Here is a 22,942-nt window from a genome sequence, read left to right on the forward strand (position 1 = left end):
GGAACAGCCGTAGTCGTGAATCACAATAAATGAAGCTTGTGATTTCCATCAAGCGCTTGGGTCGAATGTTGGATAAGAACAGCTTGTTTTATGCGATAGTAAATATATGGACACTACAGGCACATTTCTACCGTCAGCATCGCCGCGAGGTTCCGCATAAACTCCAAGAGTGATAAAATCATCGCCATGTGCCGCATGCTGTATGTACAAGTGAAAGTGTGCAAAGGTGAGCTGGCGATCGCAGCTCAATCTTGCACACACAACGGAGGAAAGCTGGCAGGAAGCGCGCCGCCTCCCGTCACGCACAAGGCTTCGGGGGGAGAGTAGGGAGTGGGGGCACATTATACTCCAAGGGGCCCAAACAGCCGCACGGGCACAGCCAGGCCGCTGTATCTTGAAAGCCATTTGCGATGGGTGCACAGTCCATGCTGTGCTGTGTTTTCGCGACTTAGTTTGCGCTGATGCGAGCCACAGCATGAGGGTCAATTTGCTCACTGCTGCTGCTGCGTTTCCTAACTGCAGCGTTCTGACGGCAAGTTTCTGCGGTCATCAAGTGAGGTGTGTTCATGTTTGCTTGTGCGGGCATCACACCATGCTTGTTAATTTAGTTAGTATGCCTATGTTTACAAGTTTATACAGCCAATAAAACTACTATGCTTACTTTGTATAGCTGTCTACTAATTTGCTATCGCAATCGATGCTTTGCCTTTCAAGCGAAACTGCGACTTCTTTGAGCACTTGCAGCCCGTTTTCGGTTTCCGCATATCAGTGTCCATTGAAGCACTCGCAGAGGCTATTGGGGGCGAGCTCCACCACTGGAAAAGCTGGCGCCACCGTCGGCGTGACGTGGCATGAGGGATCATGTGGACACAGCGGCTGCGTTGGCTGCTTCGGAAGCGCCGAAGCGAGCTCAAAACGAAAGTTTAAAGTGCCACCTGCGCTGCGGTTCTGATTAAGTGGTGAGGCTTTACCGCCTTGGGTGTCTGCTTGACAACATTTGAAAGTACTATAATAGGTAGTGGCTGCCCTTGGAGGCGTGCAACATAGTAGGCTACTGCTCGGTGCCGCAGTGCCGGACACACGCAACAGAGCCCGGTGTCAGCCTTATTCACATGTAGCCGCAGGACAAGGAGCTGCGTGAAGCTTGGCTCGCGAAACTTAGAACCAGCAGACAGCCATCGGCTACAACTCAGGTACGCAGCAAGCACAGACGCGAGGAACATTTCTGCTACGGCGCCGGGACTGCGATGTTCGGTGAGTAGCAGAAAACGCGCACTGAGACGCTCGCCCGCGCCCGCTGCCCGGCTAATGTCATGAAAGTTTCGTCTATGAACTTGCTGATGCTAGATACTGGCAAGTTCACTGGAACGGAAAGGAAGCGGTAAGACGCACATTAAAAGAAGGCATGGCAGATGGTCATGCTTGTGTTATGAATTATTTCACTGGATTATGAAAAAGAAGCAGAGGGAAATCACACGCCGAGAAAACCGATACGCCTGCAGTGCGACGCAACTTGAAAAATAATATTGAAATGTCCAAGAATTTAGAAGACAAAAAAGATTGAATCGTCACAATGGCACATCACAGTCGCCGTAGGCGTCGAAGTCTCTATAATGAAATTATTTTTGAACAGTTCTGATAGCGTTCACGCAACAATGGTTGCTAGTGTACTGTCAAACGCTCATATGCTGCGGCCTAAAGCTCACGGTACGGTGCGAAAACGCACTCACAGCGAAAGCAAAATATTGTGCGCGGACATGCATGCAGAGGTGCATTCGGTCGGTGCGAACCCGTGAGATCGCTGCATTGAAGCTTCATTCTGTTATGCTCCATTTGGTTATACAGACAGCCCACTATAAGAACATATTTCACATAGTTTACTCTCAGCGTTTGCCTACATTTCACACAAGAAGCCGGTTCGGAAGACTCCATCACGGCGACTCCATCGCGGCGGATACAGTACGTATTCGGTAAAGAGATAGCGTCTGTAAACGATTCTGTGCTTTCAGTTTGCCTAAGAATAGTATATCGACAGTCAAAAACTTCCCTTGATTTGAAAGTACTTACATAAATGTCCAAGAGGGCTGCCGTGTGGTGTTTTTATTGAGCGCCATAAGCGAAACCTATGAGGAGCGCGCCGCGTGATCCCTCGTACTACGCAAAGGAGGCGCTTCCGACAGATGGCGACTCCGTAAGTGCTCGCCCCCAATATCGGAAACCATGACACCATCTGTGAACGTGAGTGTGGGGGCAACCACTTGTGCCTTCATCCACCTCATTTTTGCTTTTCACGTCGTCAGCCATGTTGGGATTGGTGACTTCCAACAATCTCAACATGGCGATGTTTATTTTAATGTGCTGCACGGCAAGAGCTGCGAAGTCAGGATTTTCAGCGGTGACATGTGGTGGTAAACATAAGGTGCCACATCAGTAGTTCACAACTGCAGTTTTTGGACGTAACAAATAGGAAGCTAATACACATAACCTTATGGGAACTAAACAGGTCAGGTGTTTCAGAGCATAGGAGCCGGGAAAATGTAACAAACAAGAAAATATCAACAAGGTTCTACTGTAGTTCAAATGTGGTTTCACAATATTCTTGCTCTCTTTAAGACACAGCATACTATCATGTATGCAAAATTTGGTTACCTAAAAGCACAAGTCACATGTTTCACCCTTTGTTCGAAAAAAGTAAACATTAATTGCAACAAATCTATCCTAGTTAAAAACATTCAATGCCTGATAGAATGTGCCAAACAGCAAATCAAAACAGCCTAGTCATTGGAATTACATTTTTATGCAAAAGTACCTTCAGTTCAACACTGCTGATGTCATCATAGCTTATCCAATGTTTCTTGTTGACCACGTATGGAACTTTTGACTGTTTATCGAAGATCCTTTTCCCTCCATCTGCAATGACTTGGCAAACCTGCAATACATATCGGAAGAAAACTATAGCAATGCCATTAAACACAATATTCTCAATCAAGTCTTGCTCACATAGTTATATCATAAGAAGCCAACAAACACAGACACCAAGGACAACATAGGGGAAATTACTTGTGCCTAATAAATGAAATAAAGAAACAATAAGTTAAAGGTAATTAAAGTGGATGAAAAAACAACTTGCTGCAGGTGGGAACCGAACCCACAACCTTTGCATTTCGCGTGCAATGCTCTACCAATTGAGCTACCGCGGCACCGTTTTCCCATCCACTTTCTTGGGTATTTATGTGTCCTAGTAGTCTTGAGTAACATAACATAGTTATGTTACTCAAGAAACTGTCAATTTCTAAAAAGGCATATAACAAAGGAGTCATCCCAAAGACACAACAAGCTTGGCTACACAGCAACTGTGCAAATGCAGCTACTGCTGACATCGCCTAAAACATGAAATAACTGACCTGTTCTGTCATAAGAGCAGCCAAAAGATGCCAGACACCTACAGTTGGGAATGGAATATTAGGGAAAGTTGCTGAAAAAACTGAGAAAGTTGAGGTTGTGTGGCTGCAATTATCTTGCCAACAGTGCAAAATGTAACTCAACTTGATGGTAGCAACAAACACAATAAAGAAAAGTGCCTTGCCTCACATTTGCTTTCTCTGGCAAGTCCCAGAGGAAACACACTAACAAGTCTTTCTTTTCGTGGAATAAACACATAGTAGCAAGAAACTGCTCTTTCCTCCTTGTCACAAAGTAAATAAAGCTTACACACTAGTGTGAAAATGGTAACAAAAAATAACCAATCGCTAATGAAAATAAACAATCATTAGCCATTTATTTCACTATCAGAATCCCTCACTGAAGCTAAAATCCAGCTCCAAAGCTTGCATAGGTCTCACTGACACAATATGTTTATTCACTTTCAGCACTGATAGTGTTAAAGGAACATCAATGCATTTGTCACAGATATGTTTTTTATGTATTTCTCAAAGCTGGTGCTAAGCACAGTATTTCTCCTAACTGGATATTACTCATTTCTGCAATTCTGCAATTGCAATTGCAAATTCAATTCTGCAATTGGGATATGTGCTTTAAAGTGATGATGATGATAAATGGGGTGTTATGGGGCAAGGGCCAAGTATGGCCAAACAGCACCAGGCTAGTATTAACGTGTTCGCAGTGTAGTATTGAATTCCCAGAGGTAGCTATGATGTGGCTGTAAAAGGGCCCTAAAACAGCCATTGTAAAGTGCATAATATGTATACGTAGGGATGGAAGCAGTCAAGGAAGTTTTGGAGCAGCTCTGGGAGCAGCAATTTTGGCTCTTTAGAGCAGGTTTGGAGCATGAATTGTAAGTTTTGGGGCAGTAAATATGCGTTTTGGAGAAGCTTGGTAAACGTCAATATGTGAGAAATATAGGCATACAAAGAAAACGTGTTTCTCATTTGACTTTGTAGAACACCATTACGTTACAGCAGATCAGTTCTGCAGAAGCACGCAAGGCGAGCAAAATTTATGACAGGGAAAAATTGTCACCCACCAGAGTGTAGCATGAAGCTCCAAAGGAAGCCCCTACAGGTTTCTCAGAAACCAACATTAAATTACACACAGGATGTAATAAATAAATTTGGCCAAGAAAAAACCTAGGGCTTTCTGTGAACAGCGCCCACTCTATGCTGACAGGCTTGTTTTAATGCTAGTCGAATTTTTTTTTCATGGTGAACAAGCAACTAATATTTAATTTTAATGCACCAACATGTATTACCTTACTTATTCAATAAGGTATCAATGCAAAGGTTGTGGAATATGCCGAGAAATGACCAATAACAGCGTATATAGCAATGTAGGCCTAGTGTGGTCCTTTTTTTTTCCGACAAAAAAAGAAGATAAAACTTTTCCAGGAAAAGCCTGCAAATTTTCTTCTTAGAGGGACTGACAACCAATTTTCATGGTACCAGTCTGTTTTAGTGCAATGGAAAGTTTACCGGACAGAGTGTTTAATCATGAAGTGCGAAAGTAGAAAACACCGTGGAACATTCTTTATCAGAATTTTTCTATCTGCAGTGAGGATGTAGTCGTTCACTAGAAGCATGCAGAAAACAGTGATAGATGAGCACAATAGCCATTATACACCGGCATTAGTGGGAGGCAGACGACAAGTATGGCCATGCTGTAACAAAGTGTAATTTTGTTTATCAAGCCGATGTTCCTGCGATTAATGTAATCCGAATTGTTAAATGATTTTTGCGATAACAGCTACATGTTTTCGTGGTTTCCTGTCTGACTGCTTTGGTATTTAACCAGTCAAAACGAAACCAATCGGGTTGAAAACGAAACGATGCCTTTACATGTGACAAGGAGTTCAGCATGTTGCCATAGCCACCCATGCTTTTTTGATTTCCGAAGCATACAATAATGTGCGAGTGTCTAATCATATACCAACTGCAATTTAAAGCAATAATTATGATGTACTTAATAACAGTCGACTTACATACAGTAATCTCATAGAATACATCCGAAGTACAGAGATTTCACAGCCAGGTCTTGCCACTTACTGTTTTGTGAGACTTTCTTGGTCAATTTAAAATTATAATTCCTACTGAAATCCCAAACAGCCATGGTGGATTCTTATTACTATAAATAATGGTCTTTTCATTTCCATCAATGTCTCGCAACACATTCTGGCCAGTTGTCAGTCCCTTGAAATCCATCTGACGTGTCCACGCACCAGTAATATAAGAACTCTCAGAAGTAAATGTTGTCATCAGTGCATTATGCATATTACGAACGTGCAAACCTGGGCCACGGTCTTGTAGTTCGCTTTCCAAACCGTTACAAGATCTCGCTACTTCACATTCGATAGAGACCGAAGATGCACGCCAAAAATTGCTGATGCAGCGAGAAAAACGCTCGGCCACTCATTTCCAGTGCCCCTATTTGATGAGGTTTGCGTAAAGATTGATGCAATCTTTGGTGCGCAGAAGCACTGTCATGGTCACAGCGGTTTTGTTTTTGTTTATTTCATAGGCTTTCGTTCAAGTCAAAAAAGTCTTCACAAATCCTTGGTTGTTTTAAATGCTGTTATCGGTCATTTGTCAATGTCACCCACAACATTTTCATTGACATCTAGTTGATTAGGTAAATTTATAAATTTAGCTAATTAAACGTATTCATGCATAATGAATGAGAAATATTCACAGTGGCCACCATTATAAGCACTCATTAAGGTACAGTGAATGCTGTTCACATAGTGTTCACAGGTAATTTTTATTTCTTGGCGACCTTCAGTTAAAGGACCCCTGAAACAGTTCAAACAAATTTTGTAGATGCGTAGGGTACAACTAAAGTTAATCATTCGCACCACAATTTGTGTGAAGCGTCTCATATTGAGAGAACTGTGGACGATTACAAGTTACCCTGCTCCATAGCCATGCATTTTCTCCTCAACTCGTTCACCGAGTGATCAGGGCTAACCTTCACCTTCACTGGCTCTGCGTCATGATGGCACGTCGTGTCGTCTACTTCTGGTTCTCTAGGAGCCAGCGCACAAAGCCTCTCCAACGACTCCGGCAGCTGCTTGGCAGTCCACCCCAAGCGAGAGCTATCAAAGCAGTGCCAAACATGTCAGGTATTCCGGTAACCACAGGCGATCTGGGCGTTTCGATGGATGGGTGGAGGCATAAACTCAAGCTGATGAAGCAACTTTAGCGTAGATGTACGTTCACATTTGCGCCTCTGCTCATTCCGTGAAACGGCACGGTCAAGCAGCCAGTCTCTGTCCCCTCGCTTGCGTTTACCCGAACACCGGACTCACGAAACGCTATCGTGGTAGTAATCCTCCGGTGTAAATTGGCGATCGTAAATGCGCAAATCCTGGCGCCGATCGGATACCAATAGTCCGTTGCGCTGCAGTCACTCAGTTCGTCTGCTGCCTTGCAGAGGTACACATTTTCGCAGCTTGACATATTGCCAGTTGCTACGTTTGCAGCCCAGAACACAACAAAGGCGATTCACGGTGCTCATGAAAAGACAGACACTGAACGCGGAGCTCTCGTCAACACGGAGCCCGTTGTAACACAAGCAGACGACACTTGGTGTGTGCCGGAAGTTCTTAAGTGTACTGACAAATTGTTCTTCTGCATTCTCTTTCTGTTACTTTCTTTTTATAGAAACAAATTAACCTTTTGAGGGTCAATGACATAAATATACGGCACCACCAACAAGTCCAAAACAGTCGATGCCGTATATTTACGGTGCCATCTGTATGTTTAAAAAGCACGCCAATTTCCAAATTTTTTCTTTCCTGGCATGTGCTGCCACTATGTGGGAATACACAGAATTTTTTTTACTGCCTCCCTCTCTCGGTTTTCGTCGCATGGTTTTTTTAGAGCTAGTTTGCTCCAGTGTGTCTATATACTACTGCTCGCGCATTGGTGCGCGGGCAGGCGAGCGGCGGGTGGCGGTTTGGGTTTTGTTCCGCAGGCGGTTTCAGATTCTTGCGCTCGCAAAACTGATGGCTATCTCGTTACTAATCGCTCAAAGGGCGGCCACCTGCTTCTCGCTCATTTAGTGCTCACAGGGGTGAGCATAGGAAGGATGCCGCCGTGCATGCGTTTCCTTTTCTTTTCTGTATTTCTTGGGGGGGGGGGGGGGGGGGAGAGACTCGCGATATCTAATTGCCTCTGGTTGGCAATAAGATGAAGATTAGCGGAAGTTTGTCACATGTTTTGCTTTTTTGACGGGCACACAACCACACAGTTTTCTTGAGTGCGCTCACCTACACAGTTCGATTACGCTATGGACATAAATATTAGTGTAAGAGCAGGAACATTTCAGACTTGCAAAATATTCTCGTGTGCGCATATTTTAAGCCTTGAAGTTTATTTCCTTTTTGTTGTTGTTATTCATGAATAAAGAGTACATAAATACCAACGCAAAATATTTTTTTCTCACTTTACGGTCACCCTAGAAAAGTTACGGTAAATTTTTTTCGAAATAGGTTCCTCAGAAGAATTGGAATCTGCAATAAAAAAATCGACCCTGGGCAGTCACATATGGCAAAAATAATCAACCTTGAAAGGATTACCTAACATTCCAACTATTACAAATAACATTTGTTCACCATTAAGTTGAAAAAATTATTGATGACATGCCCTGGGCAGCCAATTGGATAGCTCGCCCTACTGACATCATTAGGGCAATTTACGTCAAATGGGTAAGGGCGGCTGAAAATTCTGCCGAGCAGTGTGCTGCGATCGGCAGCAGTGCACATTTTTAAAACCTTATAATAAATTACACGCTGTACGCGGAGCCCTTACATGCATCAATTAATGATCAGAAGGACCCACTCTAACGACTTAGTATGTTTGTACAAAATCGTTTCAGGGTCCCTTTAAAATAACAGAATACCGCAGAATAAATGCAAACTGTCGTACTGGTCATTGCACGTTTGCCAGTATTTCACATCACTTGCCGAGAAAAAGCTCCAAGGTATTTCTGAAAATAGTAAAGGGATAAAAATGTTCACTGGCTTTTTGGTCTGCATCAACTAACATTTTGAATAAGCTCGATTATTCAGGCTTATTCGCGGTTCCGCCATAGGCGCCTTAAGGACAATGTAAAATGGCAACCAATATTTTGTGCACCGAACAATGGTTTATTAAAATTTGCGGACTCGATCTGTGCAAGTCGTGTTGTGAACATCGTTGCCACAAATGCAACTTTGGAGGTTTACGGTTTCGGCAAACGTTTCATTACGACCACGATTTGGCCATTAAGGTTGACTAAATGTGAAACTTTACATCTTTGGCTTGTGTTCTGCAGTGGCAAGAGCCTGATTTTGTGTGGTGTGGCATGGCAGAAAATGGTGTAGCCTGCGTGCAAATTTGAGTGACGATTGAGGTTGCCATTGAATATTTGTGACAAAGAAGTTTCATGAAAGCAAGCAGGTCGTTTATAAGCGTGCCGCACTATTCATCCCAGTAACCGGACGTGGTGCATGTGTGAAATAGATTTAGAATGTCACACACACGGCATTCGCTCATTAATCAACATTAACCAACAGCGCACAAAATCGAATGATAAGATATATAATGAAATTTATTAGCTACACGGTGAGCGAACTGTACGACCTTATCATTCAGTCATATTTAAAACAGTGCCAAAAAACACGGACAAGGAAGGACACAGGACGAGCGCTGTCCTGTGTCCTCCCTTGTCCGTGTTTTTTGGTACTGTTTTAAATATCAATGATCCGTACCAACTAGCTCGCACCCAAACCCTTCTGAGTTATCATTCAGCGCGGCTTTCCTTCCCAACTGTCCCATGGAATGAGCACCAATTCAAATCATCTTTAGCTGGCCTGCATGTGCACAAATGCATAACACCTTTATAAAACATTCATAATGCACTGCATAGCAGAAAACGATTTTTATGTTCTTGTGGCCTAGTTACAATTATGCCACCAAACACACCCACACTCCAAAGACATCAATACTGAAACGGACTGCTTAGGCTTGGATTGCAGGGCTAAGCACTAGACAATGCATGTCTATGGCTGTGTGGTTGTCACTGAACACACACATCATGCTAAATTTGGCAACTTCATCTGAAATTAGTGTTTTTGTGCAGGTTGGCACAGCTCGATGGTTCGGCGCAAGATGGTGCAACTGGCACAGCACTTCCATTCCTGTATATGTAATAGGATTATGGCAATGACTAATGATGTATATTATGAACACGAAAGATACATTTTAGAAGAATAACACATATACTAATTATATCAGTGGTAAGAACCTGTAAAAAGCAATACTGCCTTGACCGAGCCCTTGCAAACCAAGAGCCTGGAGGCACATGCTATACAGAACACTGCTATCACAACAGCATCCTCTGGCGAGAGCATGCGCTACGAATTTTTTGTGCTAATAACACGAAATACAACATCACTAAAAAAATCTAGAACTGCATTGGTGTCGAAACATGGTTCTGCTACAAGAAACATTACAAAATGGAGAGGGATGTGCTGGTGATATACTAGAGGTAAGTGTTTCTTTCATTCAGCTTCTGCTCCCCGACACTCCAATAGGACGTGGAGGATGGTCAGCCTCTCACCACATCTACCAAAGGTTGGAGGTTCATTACCAGTCAGAAGAAAATTGTGGGTGTCATACGTGTGTCCTATCCTGAGTCAACAGAATAGGACTTCAGTTCATCATGTTTTCGATGCAGAGGGACAGAAACCTAACTGTGGCTTAATTACGTGCAGCTTATTATTTGTTTTAGCATCCCATATGTGTTGCTAGTGGTGTCTCAGTTTCCTTCAAAAGAAAGACTTCAGATCTGTGGCAGGGACAGCAGCGGTAGGATTAGCTTGCGATGCATTAGATGTGGCAATTTCGTCTGCTAGCATATTACCCTTGATTCCTCTATTCCCAGGAACCCAGCACGTTATCATATGTCTGCGAGATGAATAAATGCTGTACAAGAGTAAGGCTTAATAAAAACAGGATTCTTGTGCTTTTGTAAAGACATTAGCACTTTTACTACACTTAACGAGTCCACGAATATTATTGCCGTCTCAAGTTTCAATTTCTTTATGTGTTTCAGTGCAGACAATACTGCACCAGCTTCTGCAGTAAAGATGATTGTTTGGGGGTTCAATATGTCAGATTCAGAGAAAGAGGGATCAACAGCCACATAAGATACGCCAGCATGTGACTTTGGTGCATCGGTGTAGAATTCAGAGCAAGAGTAGTACTTCGATTGAAGGTCAAGGAAAAGCATTCAGATTTCAGGCTCTGAAGTGGGCTTTGTAACTTCTACGAAACATATATCACATTCTATCACCTGCCACTCCCAAGGCGTTAATAGCTTAGCTGGAGGCATTAAGCTATGTTTGAGGAGTGGGACATCCATTTCTATGCTAAGCTCCCTCACACGCAGTGAAAAAGGCTGTCTCACAGAGGGTCCATTATAAAAAAAGTGTAGCACACGTCAAATCGTTAATGGTTTTAGAACACAGATGCTCATGATTAGAGTGCACTTTGAGAAAATATGTGAAGCTGGTGTATGTTCTCTACAGATGGAGTGACCACTCATTTGATTCTACATATAAACTTTCAATTGGCCTTGTTCTGAAAGTGCCAGTGGCCAGGCGGATAGCTAGATGAGGGATGGGAACTAGTAAAACACCTGGGGTGGCAGAGTGATATACCACAGCACCATAATCCAATCATGACTGAATGAGGCTTTTTTAAAGGTTCTTTAAACACTTCCTGTCACTGTCCCATGTTGTGCGAGATAACATTTTCAGTAAGTTCATAGTTGCCAAGCATTTTGTCTTGAGATACTTTATGTGTGGAATGAAAGTAAGTTTAGCGTCCAGTATAATGCCTAAAAAATTATGTTCTTTGTTCACAGGTATTTGTTGTCCATACAGTTCTACACTAGCTTCTCTTTCTTGTAAAAAAAACACAATAAATTTTGTGGGTGTTAAGCTGAAACCCATTTTTATCTCCCAACTTAGACACTCTGTTCAAGCACTGCTGTGCTTGTCTCTCGCACACTGGAAGGTTACAGGATTTGAAACCTATTTGTATTTCGTCTATGTAGACAGAACAAAAAAATAGCTGGTAGTAACGAAGCACAGAGTGTGTACACCTTAACGATATAGTGTGTGCAGCTGTGCACGCCTCTTTGGGGTACACTAGTTTCCTGTATAAATGGATGCGACAATACATAATTAATTTGGACACGGAAGGTAGGATTAGACAAATAGCGTTCTATTATGTTTACCATATTTCCACAGATGCCCATTCCTGACAAGTCTCGCAAGATTCCATGGCGTTGTACGCCTCCTCCATATCAATAAATATCGGTTAGAAAAACTGTTTATGTACAAATACATCCTGGATATTTTCTTCAATGCTGTTAAAGGGATGGGGTTTGGTGGGTCTCCAACAGCGTCTGCTTGGAGCTCGAACCAGGGTGACCATCGGAGAGGGTTCGGCAGGGAAGACGAGGTGACATGAAAACAAATAACAAAAGCTTAATACATCGTTGTAGGTGAGCGGTGCACTGCAAAGAAAAAAATATAAAAACGTTCAGCGTGTGTGCCCCTTGCACGCAAGCGAGGGCAGAGAAAACACCCTCCACAATCCGGGCATTCTCCTTCTCTGTTGCCCCCATTGCAGACGGCTGTCAGGACACATCGGGGCAAGCCAGACGGAGTGTCGCGTGGGGAGTCCGCCCCTTGGTGGAAAGGGGTTGAACGTCCGAAGGAGAAGAGTAGGATTTGCACCATTCCACGCATACTCCACTTGCACAAACACTACGGACAAGTCTGTTCATGTTGACGTGCATGACGGTGTGTGATGCCGTGTACCCCATGCATTTGGCATTCGTCCCATTCATTGCCGCTCAAAGTGAACCGTAACAATGTGCACAAGATGATCAGTTGTGGACCGCCCTTCTCTGAAGCCACACTGATAGGAATTGAGCATTTTCTTCAGTTCAAGGAAATGCATAAGTCAACAATTCATCATGTTTTTAAATGCTTACAAAGGCAACTTGTGAGAGCTATTGGGTGGTAACTTTCAACCGAGGAAGGGTCTTTACCCTGCATCAAAACAGGAATAGCAATAACTTCCTTCCATGCGGATGGAAGGTATCCAGCAGTCCAAACAGAGTTCAAAAGTCCCAGAAGTGTCATCTATGTGTTGGTGCATAAGTTTTTAATCATGTTATACATGATTCTGTCAGCTCAAAGTGCATACCTCCTACATATGCTCAAGGCAGCTCTCAGCTTGGCAATATTACAAGGATGGTTGTACAGATCACTTAGCCGGCATTTACGGTCCAGTGGCTTAAGTTCTGCTACTTGTTTGTATTTAAGGAATGATCTTGAGTAATGTATTGAACTTGATAAACGCTCGAAGTGTTTGCCAAGGGTGTCGGCCTGGGCTTCCAAAGTATTCCCTTAGTCATCAACTAAGGGCAATGGGCAGATTTGCTGCCCATTTTGCCTTCTTAGGCCATTCCATACTTTGGACTCTTGAGTGTAACATGTTATGCCAGAGAGAAACCTCTCCCAGCTAGCCCTCCCTGCCTGTCATCGTGTGCACTTTCCCTGCAATTTTACAAGTTTGAATTCACTTCACTTCACTTTCACTTCCCTTCACTTTATTACCTTAAAGGCCCCCAGGATTGGGGGTATTACATAAGGGGTGGGTAGCTAATAAAAGAAATTAAATGCACAAGGAAAAGATGTTTAGGTACAAGTTTGCTCGCTGGTAAATATGTTAATTATACAGTTCAAAAACGTGGATGGGCAGGTGATTGCGGCGATGTCGTGTGGAAGGCCATTCCAGTCCGAGGCTGAATGTGGGAAGAATGATGAGGCAAAAGTGGTAGTGTGCGCACTTGGACGGGCGACTTGAAGGGGATGACCAATGCGGAGTGAAATGTGTGCAGGAGGACTGATGTAGGGTGGATGATGAAGTGAGCTGTAAAAGAACCTCATATTATTATAAAAAGAACCTCTATATGATTTTCTGCAGTCGGGGAGTGGTGCAGTACATCCCACGCTTTGTTTTGTTCCTTTTGTGCCAGTCTGCAGTCCTCATTCCACGAAGGGACCTGCCTTTTACATGAGAGATCATTCATTCGGGGAATGAATTTTTCAGCTCTGTCAAGAATAAAAGCGGTAAAATATGCTACTGCAGCGTCAATACTAAAATTGTTGATAAATATTGTGTTAAGGAGTTTTAATGTTTAAAACTTTTCCAGTCAGCCGATGTCAGTTTCCAAGGGGGAGCCTGAGGTGGACTATCGTGTTGCTGTACTAAGTTCAGCGTTACAGAAAAGTGGTCATTCCCAAATTCATTCATGACGACATTCCATTCTAGGTAAGAGAGGTGGGTTGCAGTGCCGATTGCAAAATCTATGGACAAAATTTGAATTGTGGTGGATGTTGTGGTAGGTGGGTTCTTTCAACGGTGAGAAAAGTGCAAGCTCAATATACAGTAGTAATGGGCGACTTCAATGCAAAAGTGGGGAAAATGCAGGCTGGTGAACAAGCAATTGGCAACTACGGCATTGATCCTAGGAACGCTAGAGGAGAGATGCTGGTAGAATTCGCAGAAAGGAATAAGCTATGAATAATGAACACCTTCTTCAGGAAGCGTAGCAACAGAAAGTGGACCTGGAAAAGCCCTAACGGGGAAACAAGAAATTAAATTAATTTCATACTTTCTGCTGATCCCAGCATAGTGCAGGATGTAGAAGTGTTCGGTAGGGTAAAGGGCAGTGATCAGAGGTTAGTGAGGGCTAGTATTTACCTCAATTTGAAGAGAGAAAGAGTAACATTGATCAAGAAGAAACAGGCCAACCTAGATGCAGTAAGGGTAAAAGCAGACAAATTCAGGCTGGTACTTGCAAACAAATATGCAGCCTTAGAACAGAGAGATGATGACATAGAGGTAATGAATGAAACTAGCTAGGCTGGCTTCAGAGGCAGCAATTGAAGTGGGAGGTAAGGCACCAAGGCAGCCAGCAAACAAGCTCTCCCAAGTAACAAAAGACCTTATAAAGCAATGACAAAGAATGAGAGTGTCCAACTCAAGAGATAAGATAGAATTCGTGGAACTGTCAAAACTTATCAACAAGGAGAAAATAAGAGATATTCGAAATTATAAAGTGAGAAAGACTGAGGAAGCCGTAAAAAATGGATGCAGCATGAAATCAATGAGAAGGAAACTTGGCATAGGACAAACCAAGATGTATGCACTGAAAGATAAGCAGGGTAATATCATCAGGAATCTCGAAGGTATAGTAAAAGCAGCAAAAGAATTCTATACTGACCTGTACAGTACCTAGAGCAGCCACGGTACCTCCATTCGAAGCAGTAACGAATAGGTTGCGGAGGCTCCTTCTATAACTAGCGATGAGGTCAGAAGGGCCTTGCAAGACATGAAACGAGGAAGAGTGGCAGGAGAAGATGGAATAACAGTCGACTTAATCAAAGATGGAGGAGACATAACGCTTGGAAAACTGGCGGCTCTTTATACAAAGTGTCTTATCAATTTCAAGGGTCCCAGAGAATTGGACGAATGTAAACATTATACTAGTTCACAAAAATGGAGACATCAAAGAATTGAAAAATTATAGGCCCATTAGCTTACTTCCAGTATTATATAAAATATTCACCGAGATAGTTTCCAATAAAGTAAGGGCAACACTGGAAATAAGTCAACCAAGGGAACAAGATGGCTTCAGGAAGGGATACTCTATAATGGACCACATCCATGTATTAATAAGGTTATCAAGAAATTTGCAGAGTACAATAAGCCTCTCTACATGGCTTTCACAGATTACGAAAAAGCATTTGATTCAGTAGAGATACCAGCAGTCATAGAGGTGTTACGTAATCAAGAAGTACAGAACGCTTACGTAACTACCTTGGAAAATATCTACAGACTTTCCACAGCTACCTTAATTCTACACAAGAAAAGCAGGAGGATACCTATAAAGAAAGGGGTCAGACAGGGAGACACAACCTCTCCAATGTTATTCACTGTCTGCTTGGAAGAAGTATTCAAGCTAATAGACTGGGAAGGCTTCGGAGTAAAGATCGACAGCGAAGATCTCAGCAACCTTCGATTTGCCGATGAGATTGTTCTATTCAGCAACAATGCAGACGAGTTACAACAAATGATTGAGGACCTAAAGAGATGGTGTAAGAGTGGAATTGAAGATTAATATGCAGAAGACAAAGATAATGACGAACAGCCAGGCAAGAGAAAAGAGTTCAGGATAGCCAGTCACCCTCTAGAGTCTGTGAAGGAGTACGCCTACCAAGGTCAACTAATCATAGGGAACCCTGATCACGAGAAGGAAATTCATAGAAGAATAAAAATGGGTTCGATCGCATATGGCAGACATTGTCAGCTCCTCACTGGAAGCTTACCATTATCACTAAAAAGGAAGGTGTACAATAAGTGCATTTTACCAGTGCTGACATATGGGGCAGAGACTTAGAGACTGACAAAGAAGCTTGAGAACAAGTTAAGGACCGCGCAAAGAGCGATGGAACGAAGATTGCTAGGCATAATGTTAAGAGACAGAAAGAGAGCGGTTTGGATAGAGCAAACGGGTATATGCAATATTCTGATTGACATAAAGAGAAAAAAATGAAGCTGGGCAGATCATGTAATGCGCCGGTTAGATAACCGTTGGGTCATTAGGGTTACAGAATGGGTTCCAAGAGAAGGGAAATGCAGTCGAGGATGGCAGAAAACTAGGTGGAGCAATGAAATTAGGAAATTCGTGGGCGCTAGTTGGAATCGGTTGGCGCAGGACAGGGTTAATTGGAGATCGCAGAGACAGGCCTTCGTCCTGTAGTGGACATAAAACAGGACGATGATGATCATGAACAACTTGGACAGGCATTACCTCAAGGGACGTCTGGAGAGAAAGATTCTGGCAAGCAATAGACTTATCTACAGCTATTGCTACACCTCCGTATGAGGCAACAGCATTGTCAGGTTTCAGATGCGTTTCCTGAACATACAGCCCATTTGGGTTACATTTATGGACAAGTTCTATGATATCGTCGAGATTATTGAGAAGTCTTCTCACATTTCACTGAAAGATTTGTGTGTCCATTTTGATAGTGTTTTATGCTGTGTGTTCAAGAATGAAAAATTAGCTCACGAAGCCCTTTCTGGATGCCATGATTTGGGGTTTCTCGTTCGTGGAGCGGTCGATGGATTCATACTGCGCTTTAGTTGCTGATTGCACCTTTACACTCGGTGTTGCGTCCAGCACCTCGCAAGAAGCAATGAACATGTGCTCTTGCAAGTGATGAGTTTGCTTAGAAAGCCTCGCCTTGTAAAACGAGACCTTGGAGCCCACCAGCCCAGAGGTTGATGAGCCCTTGGATGGCGGAGAAGCGCTGGCTGCACCCCTGAGGAGGTGGATGGTAACACCGCGGGCTCACTATGGTTGGCCACACAGCCACCGGGAGCCGTTGTGGCGCAGCCCCCTGATGTGCCACTTCAGCAAAGCTGGTTTTTGGCAGGTAGGACACCTGAATTCGTGCCACTTTGAACAAAATTTTTTGTTTCACTTTAACTGTGACAATTTCCTTTTCTTTCTTCCTGTGCAGGCACAACCGCTTTAAAGTGATTAATAACAAGGTTAATTAGTGAATTTTGTCAGTTGGCTAACATCACTATGCAACATGTCTTGCAAGTGGTGTCCATGCGTTCAAGTAATACAGCTGATGTGACAGAATTGTAATAACTACCACAGCAAAGTCTGTTTCCATTACAACAGATAACCAGTACGGCAGAACCTCGTTCATATGTTTTGGAAAAACCGGAGAAAAAACGTACTAATCAGGAAAACGTGCGATCCGAAGTAACTGAAAAAATTTGACAGACTCAACCATTGTTGGCATCTACGTAATGCGAATCGTCGTGTAGATCGTTGCAACTTGAGATGCCGACGCGCTTTGAGCTGGTGGTGCTCCTGCGGCCCGAGACATGTTTTGTCGTTTTCCTATTGCGTGGTGTTTTAAGATGGCAATGGGTAACCGAAACGAAATCAAGCAGGTGGGCGACACCGGGTGCCACCAAAGCGAAACGTGATGCTCATATCGTGCTGCCTGCACAGGGAATGGCAGCGCATTTGGATTATCGCCTACTAAAAGCATGCAGTATGCTACCAATGGCACTACGAAACATGCGCTGTAAAACAGACAGGCAAAGATGCTTATTGCAATAGGTTTGGCGGTGATAGCTGTGAATGCAGCGTGCAACGAGCCTGGAGAAGATTTGCTGGTACCGTAATAAAAAACTGAGTGTGCACCGGCATGTTCACGTGAGACGGGCGGGCGAGTATTGCGGTGAAGCTGCCGCAGTGGGCAGCTATATACTGTTCTCAATTGCGTGCACCTGGCGCATTTTCTTGTTTACATCGGATCTAGCAGCCGGAAATCAAATCATACGATCGCAGTTTGGAGACTTACTGAACGTTGGTGCCAAAAAATTATGTTTTCCGGGACCATACGAATCAGTAAAGAATGAACATAACTCTCCTTGTCATTTTTTGTGTTCTTGATTGTGAACGTTGGCGCCGGGAAAATGTACATAACGGGAATGTATCAATGATGTTCTACTGTAAATAATCCCCTTCCAAGCGATAGTCGTGATTACGCCTTTCTATTTGGTAAACAGCTTCTCAAATTGTAGCTGGTTGGACAAATGCAGCCAGTGATAAGCTCAGCTCAGCAAGGACCAGAACAATGAAACTCGCAGGATAGCACTGACGGGCTATAGGCATCAATGCGCTTTTACTTATACATACCTGCGATAGACACAGGCTATCAATTGTTTGCCATGAAATTGCATAAGAAACATTTACACAGAAACCCCACTGGAGTTGTGTAAGTATGCATCAACACTGTGCCACTTGCTCACCTACATGCAGCCCAGTGCCATTATCAATCTTATTAAACTTGATCTGACATGTTTTCACTTAACAGCCCTTATCAGTCGTTATCAACCTTATCGGACTAGATATGACCATTATCAACCCTTATCGGTTGTTATCAACCTTAATGGACTTGATCTGACCCCTTATCAACATTTATTGGTCATCATCAGCTCTATCGCAGTTGACCCGATCCTTATCATCCTTATCAGACATGATACAACCCTTATGAACTATTATTGGTCCTTATCAACCTTACCGGACTCGACCCCACCTTTATAAATCCTTATCAACCCTATCAACGTTGCTCCAATCCTAATATTCTAAGCCTTTATTGCTCTTCAGCACCTTATCCATCTGCATCAAACCTTTATCAACCGTGATGAGACCCACATAACTCCTCATCACTCCTTATCATCCTTATCAAGTCATTTACTGCTTATCCAGAGTGTTGCCCGTTCGCACCTAACCTAACCTTAATTTTCCTGATGTTTACAATGCTCCAAGTCGGCTCTATATGTGGTCCTAGAGATGGCTTTTATTGTGATAACAATTATATGGACACTCCAGGCACAGTTCTGCCATCGCCGTTGGTGTCGCCATAGCTATGAGGTTCCGTATAAAGTCCAAGGGCGGAAAAATCGTTGCCGTGTGCCATGTGCTATATGTGTAAGTGAAAGCGTGCGAGGGTGAGTTGGCAATCGCGGCTCGACCTCGCACACGCAACCTTGGGAAGCAGAGAGGAAGCGTGCAGTCTTCTGTTGCGCGCAAGAATCCAGAGCGAAGTTAGGGAGGGGGGCGCATTCCACTCCGGGCGACCTGGGTAGCCACACATGCTTGCTCGGGCTGCTGTATTTTGAAAGCCATCTGCAACAACGACAGAGTTTGGCCGTGCGCTGTGTTTGCCCGACTTAGTTCACTTTGATACGAGATGCAGCACGAAGGTCAATTCGCTTGCTGCTGCTGCTGTGCTTCCTCGTCCCAGCGTTTTGAGAGCAAGTGTCCGTGGTTATTGAGTGAGATGTGTTCATGTTAGCTTGTGTGGGCGTGACATAATAATAATAATATATGGGGTTTTACGTGCCAAAACCACTTTCTGATTATGAGGCACGCCGTAGTGGAGGACTCCGGAAATTTCGAGCACCTGGGGTTCTTTAACGTGCACCTAAATCTAAGTACACGGGTGTTTTCGCATTTCGCCCCCATCGAAATGCGGCCGCCGTGGCCGGGATTCGATCCCGCGGCCTCGTGCTCAGCAGCCCAACACCATAGCCACTGAGCAACCGCGGCGGGTTGTGTGGGCGTGACACCATGCTTGTTAATTTAGTTAGTATGTCTATGTTTACAAGTTTATACGGCCAATAACACGACTATCCCTACTTCGTATAGCTAGCTGTCCACTAATTTGCTATTGCAATCGATGCTTTGCCTTTCGGGCGAAACTGCGTCTCTCTTATTCCACCATCACCAAATCCTTCAACAAAGCCTGCATAGAAACTGCTGTTCTTTAACATTTGTTTTGTATCTCCAGTACAACACATTCATGTGGTTCAGCTATATTCACCTTCTGCAAGCGTGGGCATTTAGCATAGCAGGTTTTTCCTTTCAAACTTATTTTGTTTTGCAGTACATTAATTTCTTTATAGCGATTCGTCTTGCCTGACAGACGGATGGGTTTCCTCACTGAGTAGGCATAGAAATGCTTACGCATATAAAAATCCCCGCCTGCTCCCTTTGAAGGCAGTATGCAGAAACAAAATATCTTTCACTTCCCCAGCGGATTGGGTGCAGCAAAAAGTTCTGTTCAGAAACAAAGGAGCAAATATTTAATTTCAAGTGAATTGTGACTGCAGCGATTACACAGCCATAGAGAAAAGGATTAACACAAATTTCTGGCAAGCAAAGCATTGAAATTACAACATGTGGCATTGTAAGTCATAAATTTAGCGACAGTGAATGTGCTGGATTTGCCACCTTGAGCCTTAAAGGTGGTTCAATAGACACATTGCTTGTTAACAACTTTTGTTTAATTATCATTACTGGCCACCTTTTGGGAAAAGAAAGAGAAGCACTAAATTATGCAAGAGTACCTTGTGATAAAACAGCTTGGCACTCTCGCTACTGGCAAGTTCATGACCTGCAGTCACCCCATACAGCAGACTTTCATTCTTTAACTCCAGTTAATTCGATTTTTCTGTTCATTCAATCCCGACAGCAGGTCCCAGCCAGTGCCCACAGAACCTCTGTGGGCCAAAACTTTCGTTATTTCGATCTTAAAATTGGCCTTTGCCACATAATTCAAACTTGAATGGTCAGCAGGCATGTGCCAAACCCAACGGCGACAGCAATAGTGACCTCTTTAGCGGCAGTGTCTGTCTTGGTAAAGCTTAGACGACCACCCTAAACACCTATTTTCGGCTTGTCCTAGCAAGATTTTCAAACGAAAATGGTAGGGCACAATTGAATGATTACAGTATTCACCCAATTCTAAAGTGTGCCTTTTCTTCCCAAGAAAAATAGTTAAAGAATTGCCTGCCCGATGCAATTTGATACGAAACCAAAACTGCGTTTACGTTGTTCACAGCAGCCATACACCAGAGCCAGCCTAGCCAGTACCATTGCCACAGCCATCACAAGGTGGGGTCCCATAACGTAAAACTATTCCAATCTATTTTTATTTCAATCTCCTGACGCCAAATTTACGTATACGCCAACACAAGCATTGGGCAGTGTCTGAACAGCCCAATCAAAGACTCTCCTTGTTCGTAGGAGGTCACCTTTGTTTGCTTTTAAAACGAACAACATTGCCTGCACTGAGCGGTTTTTCTTGTATAATTGGCTGACAAGAGGTGAGAAGCATATTCAAGTGGAGAGGGCTTCAATGGGGCCGAGTCAGTACAGCGAAAATAGATAACGGGATGAAAAAGGTGGTGGCGGCGTCCAGAATTGGTCCGCTTTCCCTTACTTAGTTTGCAGTGGCATGTAATCGCGGCAGTGTGCAACGGAAGGTTAAGAATGCCACTAAAACGGACCCTCAGCAAGGAAGAGTTGGCAGACCAATGTCGTATACATGCCGAAAGGGCTCTATAACGTTTTACTGCCATGCAAAAACGTTTACCATACACAAATAAATCCATGCTCACCGGCAGGTGCGAGTAGCGAATGCCCGAGCGATTGGCAGGCAGCCATCTTCTATTCTTTTCGGAACGACACAGTCTTTGGCTAGCCAAATAAAAATTCAGTTTTGATCGGCATATTAGTGCATCTTTACTCATACACGTCACTTTGATGCAACGAGTTTTCACAGTTTTGTGACGTTGCGTGACAGAGGCGAAGTGGGTGCAGCCCGAAAACTTTTGACGAATAGCAAAGGGCTAATGACGAAAAAGCGTCGAATCGGGAATAATAATTTTTTTCTAATGGTGAAAATCAGTGTGCACACGTCATATCAGATGGGGAGCAATCGCGGTTTTCGTGACGTCGCATGACAGACAGGTGAAGTTGGGGGGTGGACTGAAAATTTTTTGACCAATCGTGGTGGACTGATTACAGAATTGAAATAGAAATGCTCGGAATAGTTTTATGTTCTAGCACCCATGGTGACAGTATTAGTTCTCAGGTAGCATGATGATGACAACAAAGCACCGCTTTCAGTCTTGAATTATGAAAACTCAATTAAAAGATGTTATGTTAGATGCAAAGCTAGCAGCAACAAGTCACTTCACATGTTTTTGGTATTCCGGAGAATGGCATGTGCCACAGGACGAACCAGCGAAATGGCTAGTCAAAGGGTGGGCCCCTATCATGTTTACGATAGTTGCGGAGTCGTTTGATAAATTCGGTATTAAAACCCACGATGATCCATACAGAGGACATGTTGTGGTTCATAGATAAGGTCCTTCGTTTTTTAATAAAACACAATAATTCCAAATGTTTGCCATCCAAACAATATTTATGAAAATTACGCTAAACCCGATTTGTCGCCGAATTTTGCCCTTTTGTAAAGGATAAAACCAATGGAGGTGTTACAGAACTAATGAATGCTGCCCACTTCTTATGACCACGCAGTGAATATATATATCATATTATTATTATTTATTATTAATACTATAGGCTATGGTAGAGACTATGGTATACTTAACACTCAAGCAAAAACTGGTACATACAGTTGAACCTCGATATAACGAACTTCAATATAACGAAATTCTCGATATAATGAAGTATTTAACTTTTCATAACCTCTCGTCCATAGAACACCATGTATTTAGAACCTCAATTTGTGTGTTTGTATGCGATTTCAGTATAACGAAGTTTCACTGCCATCGCAAAGCAATGCCGAGACAATAAAAGGAAACTTCCGCCGACGCAGACAGTCAGATGACTGAATTACAAACAGCTTCTTGCGAACGCACCTCTCAAATCGTGTGCCGCGTGACAAGAGGAACGGCCAAAGTGGAGCCACATCCTGTTCCGTATAAAGTCCGAGTGCGATAAGATCCTAACACAC

General features: G+C 43.3%; 1 protein-coding gene across 1 annotated transcript in view; it reads right to left on the reverse strand.

Moving 5' to 3' along the window:
• Window positions 1-22,942, reverse strand: part of LOC126547667 (chitotriosidase-1-like) — a 56,169-nt gene that overhangs the window by 9,296 nt on the left and 23,931 nt on the right. The window contains exon 7 of the mRNA XM_050195610.3: window positions 2,810-2,929. Within this exon, the coding sequence (XP_050051567.1) occupies window positions 2,810-2,929 (120 nt within the window). The remainder of the gene's footprint in view (window positions 1-2,809; window positions 2,930-22,942) is intronic.

The sequence above is a fragment of the Dermacentor andersoni genome, chromosome 1 (genome assembly GCF_023375885.2).
Source record: "Dermacentor andersoni chromosome 1, qqDerAnde1_hic_scaffold, whole genome shotgun sequence".
Taxonomy (NCBI): domain Eukaryota; kingdom Metazoa; phylum Arthropoda; class Arachnida; order Ixodida; family Ixodidae; genus Dermacentor; species Dermacentor andersoni.